Consider the following 6011-nt stretch of genomic DNA (forward strand, 5'->3'; position numbering starts at 1 on the left):
ATGGGGGTCCCTGGCATATATTTTTCAAATGGGGGTCCGCGGGGCTCATCAGTGTCAATATGGGGGTCCTTGACATGAAAAAGTTTGGGAACCACTGCCTCTCACACAACAGGACTGCACTGCCCTCTGCTGGCCACTGGTAGCATTAACTACTTGAAGTGATTTGATGTTAAATAGCTATATATTGCTTATTGTTCTTTTTCATGTCAAGGACCCCCAAATTGACACTAGCCCGCGGACCCCCATTTGAAAAGATATGCCAGGGACCCCCCCATAAGAGAAGATTTTTACAGCACTAGCAAAACCAGTTTAATGTCAAGGACCCCCCAGTTTAACATGCATTAGTCTACAGACCCCCCATTTAATGACATTTCTATCTCTGGGACCCCCAATTCCCCCCTGGAACTAACTCAACTCAAGGACACCAAGGAGTGTTTGTTCAGACAGTATAGAAGTCTCCATGGGATATTATATACAGTAGGTATGCCAGTTTTATCCTATTCATGCATGGATTTTAAAATTCTTGTATTTTAAAATCCTTTTTTTTTGTATTTTTAAAATACAGAAAATACGTATTATTTTCTGTATTTTAAAAGACATGTATTTCGAATACATACAGGCCCATCCGTGCCTGCCCTACAACAACCAACTGTTACCTCACTTGTGTGAGCTTGTAGATATTTATTTATTTATTTATTGTATATTATATACAATTATAATTAATTAATTAATTAATTATATATTATTAATGTATTAATTATAATACAATTGTATATTAGTATTATTATTTATTTATATATTGTGTATATTTGTATTATTCTTTGAGGAGTGTGACGTAGCAGGCCAACCAACCAGTCGTGTCGTCACAGTCACGTGACACGGGACAGACCGGGAAGTAAAGAAGTCAGTTGAGAGGATTATTTTGATTTGGACCCGGAGGAGGAAAGTTCACCCTCTACCGTCCCGTCCCGTCTGGCTTTGTTTACGTTCTAACAACAACAACCACAACAACAACAACAACAACAACATCATGTCCGCCACGGTGGCTCAGGCTCATCATCATCATCACCCTCATCATCATCATAACGGTCGTTCTGAACAGTTTGAAGCCGGCGTCGCCCGGAGCGCCGCACCGCAGCAGGTATACTGTACTCTGTACTGTACACTGTATGTAAACACACACGGCTGTCAGTGTGGAGGACATCTCGCGTCGTAGGCCAGTGGTTCCCAAAGTGGGGTCCGGGGACCCCCAGGGGTCCTTGAGGGAGTTCCAGGGGGTCCCCCAGCTAAATTATAGTTTGGAACCAAATGGACCCTTATGGGTCTGTAACTCGGAGAGTGTACAAATGGAACCAAATTAATTTGTAGTTGTACACTCTCAGAGTTAAATTAACATAGATTTTACGATATGAATTGGGGGTCCCAGAGATAGAAATGTCATTATTAAATGGGGGTCCGTAGTAGCCTAATGCATGTCATACTGGGGGTCCTTGAAATGTAACTGGTTTTGCTAGAGCTGTAAACATCTTCTCCATAAATGGGGGGTCCCTGGCATATCTTTTCAAATGGGGGTCCATGGGCTAATTAGTGTCAATTTGGGGGTCCAATGTTGTAGGCTATTATTCTGCGGACCCTCGGTCATAATATTTGAATGAATCGTTCATTAATTCATAATCGATAGATTGATTTGATTGAATACTTTATTTACAGTAATAGCAGCAAAACAAAACAAAAACAAATGGAATTGTGTACACATGGATTTGGTTCCATTTGTACACTCTCAGAGTTACAGACCCATAAGGGTCCATTTGGTTCCATTTGTACACTCTCAAAGTTACAGACCCATAAGGGTCCATTTGGTTCCATTTGTACACTCTCAAAGTTACAGACCCATAAGGGTCCATTTGGTTCCATTTGTACACCCTCAGAGTTACAGACCCATAAGGGTCCATTTAGCTGGGGACCCCCTGGAACTCCCTCAAGGACCCCTGGGGGTCCCCGGACCCCACTTTGGGAACCAGTGCATTAACAAAGCCTAAACTAAGGCATCTTTTGGTCAAATGGACATGTGTGCCATTCTCTCCTAACATTGTGTCTTATTGCCTATTACTCTATCATGCTTACATTCCAAAATGACTTTCTGCCCAAGTAGGAGTACTTTTAAGTCAACTTTTTGACTTTGGGATAAATTACTTAATTCGATTTCAAAGTAATTATGTTAGGTTTAGTTAAAAGCAGATTAGGACCTCCTATACACAGGTTTAATGTTCGTCTTAGGGATGCACCGGAAGGGAAATTCTTGGCCGAAAACCGAACGCCGAATATGATTAATATTATATATCTTTTTTCCTACCATTGCTGTCATGGCCGTACCTTAAAGCTACCTGATTTATGGCAAAATAAATGGTTATGGCAAAACTTAACTTATAATCACTATTATGGGTCCATAATACATTTATTCAGCACTTTTGAATGCATTCATTGCATACACTATTCTGTGATATATTTTCGGCCTATTCGGGCCGAAACCGAATAGGCCAAAAATGCATTTTCTGCCGAATATTTTCTGTGGCCGAATATTGGGTGCATCACTACTAGACAAACATGAAATGAATATTGGGTGCATCACTACTAGACAAACATGAAATGAATATTGGGTGCATCACTCCTAGACAAACATTACATGCCATTGACAATGAGTAGAGTTTAATGTTTGTCTTGTCTGTCTCTGAGCAAATCTGCATATGCATGTCAGAGGAAAACCTCAGCCAATATAAGGGACCACGATTCTTATAAACTGCTGTTTTGTGATGTTATACTGATATCATATATGTGATGTTATACTGATATCATATATGTGATGTTATATTGATATCATATATGTGATGTTATATTGATATCATATGTGATGTTATACTGATATCATATATGTGATGTTATATTGATATCATATATGTGATGTTATACTGATATCATATATGTGATGTTATATTGATATCATATATGTGATGTTATATTGATATCATATATGTGATGTTATATTGATATCATATGTGATGTTATACTGATATCATATATGTGATGTTATATTGATATCATATATGTGATGTTCTATTGATATCATATATGTGATGTTATATTGATATCATATGTGATGTTATACTGATATCATATATGTGATGTTATATTGATATCATATATGTGATGTTCTATTGATATCATATATGTGATGTTATATTGATATCATATGTGATGTTATACTGATATCATATATGTGATGTTATATTGATATCATATGTGATGTTATACTGATGTCATATATGTTATGTTATATTGATATAATATGTGATGTTACATTGATATCATATGTGATGTTATATTGATATCATACATGTGATGTTATATTGATATCATGTGATGTTATACTGATGTCATATATGTTATGTTATATTGATATAATATGTGGTGTTACATTGATATCATATGTGATGTTATATTGATATAATATGTGATGTTACATTGATATCATATGTGATGTTATATTGATATCATACATGTGATGTTACATTGATATCATATGTGATGTTATATTGATATAATATGTGATGTTACATTGATATCATATGTGATGTTATATTGATATCATACATGTGATGTTACATTGATATCATACATGTGATGTTATACTGATGTCATATATGTGATGTTATATTGATATAATATGTGATGTTGGTAAAGCACACCTCACTTCACACGGGTGTGAACCAGGTGGTCCCTGGCCTATATTTTCTAATGGGGGTCCCTGGCCTATATTTTCTAATAGGGGTCCCTGGCCTATATTTTCCAATGGGGGTCCCTGGCCTATATCTTCTTATGGGGGTCCCTGGCCTATATTTTCTAATCGGGGTCCCTGGCCTAATAAATAAATTAACATTGATTTTACAATATAAATTGGGGGTCCCAGAGATAGAAATGCCATTAAATCGGGGATCCGTAGCATAATGCGTGTGAAACTGGGGGGGTCCATGAAATTAATAATTAATGCTAGAGCTGTAAAAATCCTCCCTTATCGGGGTCACTGGCATAATGTTTTCAAATGGGGGGGTCCGTGGCCTAATAAATGTTGATTTGGGGGGGTCCGTGGGGGGGTCCTTGGCCTAATAAATGTTGATTTGGGGGTCCTCCTTGACACGAAAAAGTTTGAGAACCACTGATGTAATGTTTGTCTCCTCCAACAGGACGCCGGCAGCAGCAGCCACGCCCCGCGGCCCCCGGCTGACCCCCACGCCCCACGGCCCCCGGCTGACCCCCGCGCCGTCGACCCCACGGCCCGCTGGCCCTACCTGGAAGACCCCACCACGCGCGTGCAGCTGCTGGACGACTGCGAGCGCATGGGCACGCTGTTCGGCATGCTCAACAAGTCGCTGCGCGCCGCCGGCTTCTCCCAGATGTACTTCGGGGAGAAGATCGTGGAGCCCGTGGTCATCGTGTTCTTCTGGCTGCTCCTCTGGTTCCTGGGCCTCCAGGCGCTGGGCCTGGTGGGGACGCTCTGCATCATCATCATCTACATGCAGAAGGAGTAGCGGCGGCCGCGGTGGTGACCGGTCGTCTTTTGTCAAACACCCACCGCAACCCTGGAATGTCTTTAAACTTAAGGCTCATTCATAGTCTGGATTTTCGGTGGTCACCTCACGACCGCTCCGGTGGTGAGGTGACCACCGCTCCGGTGGTGAGGTGACCACCGCTCCGGTGGTGAGGTGACCACCGCTCCGGTGGTGAGGTGACCACTGCTCCGGTGGTGAGGTGACGTCATGTTGTAGTTCGGTGGTCAGTCACCTCACCACCGGAAAATCCAGACTATGAATAACGCTTTAGCCTCTCGCACGATAACCTGGAGAAATATCGACCATCCCCGATGCCGATGGTTATACCGCAAAGGCAAAATGGACAAAACTGCTGGGGTGGAGGGGGAGGGGGAGGGGGGGGGCCTTGAGATTTTAATTTTAATTTCTGTGGTACTATAAGAGAAATATCACACGACTTTGTCTCTTTCAACTCAAGTTTTTATTGTTTTTATTCTATTCAGATCAGGCATTTGAGAATCTAATTCGTTTATGTAGTTAATTTAAAGTCTACACATTTAAAAAAAAAAAAATCAATGGAGAGATGAGAGCGCATGGTATCGCCATGGTAGAGAGATGAGAGCGCATGGTATCGCCATGGTAGAGAGATGAGAGCGCATCGTATCGCCATGGTAGAGATGGTAGAGATGGTAGAGATGAGAGCGCATGGTATCGCCATGGTAGAGATGGTAGAGATGGTAGAGATGAGAGCGCATGGTATCGCCATGGTAGAGATGGTAGAGATGGTAGAGATGAGAGCGCATGGTATCGCCATGGTAGAGATGGTAGAGATGGTAGAGATGAGAGCGCATGGTATCGCCATGGTAGCGAAATCCGATTTCGAATGTTTCCGCCTCGACGCGTATTGAGGGTATGCGCATGCATAAAGTGAATAGCAGATCGAGTGGCAAAGTGAGCAACAAAGTACATTTAATGTTGTTTAAAGTCATTTATTGCAATCAAATAGGACTTTCTGTGTGGATGTATGGCCTGTCAAGGCCAGAAAAGTAGTTTTTTGCCACTCAGTAGGCGTTCCCGCAAAACCTCCATGTTTGATGATGTCACGTGCATACCCACTATTGAAAAAGTGGTCATTTTCGAGCGCTGTGTACCGGGAGTGTACCGGTAGCGCTGTGTACCGGGAGTGTACCGGTAGCGCTGTGTACCGGGAGTGTACCGGTAGCGCTGTGTACCGGGAGTGTACCGGTAGCGCTGTGTACCGGGAGTGTACCGGTAGCGCTGTGTACTGGGAGTGTACCAGTAGCGCTGTGTACCGGGAGTGTACCGGTAGCGCTGTGTACCGGGAGTGTACCGGTAGCGCTGTGTACCGGGAGTGTACCGGTAGCGCTGTGTACCGGGAGTGTACCGGTAGCGCTGTGTACCGGGAGT

The 6011-nt window shown here is 42.3% G+C and overlaps 1 protein-coding gene across 1 annotated transcript; it reads left to right on the top strand.

Annotated features, from left to right (window-relative positions):
• Positions 1–995: 995 nt before the first annotated feature.
• On the top strand, positions 996–4583 carry fam241a (family with sequence similarity 241 member A; the record flags this gene model as incomplete). Its single annotated transcript, XM_079528657.1, has 2 exons — positions 996–1141; positions 4239–4583. Exons 1-2 carry the CDS (start codon positions 1031–1033, stop codon positions 4581–4583), a joined length of 456 nt encoding a protein of 151 aa, XP_079384783.1. The 5' UTR covers positions 996–1030.
• Between the last annotated feature and the right edge of the window lie 1428 nt (positions 4584–6011).

This window comes from Electrona antarctica, assembly GCF_951216825.1.
Source record: "Electrona antarctica genome assembly, chromosome: 18".
NCBI classification, from domain to species: Eukaryota; Metazoa; Chordata; class Actinopteri; order Myctophiformes; family Myctophidae; genus Electrona; species Electrona antarctica.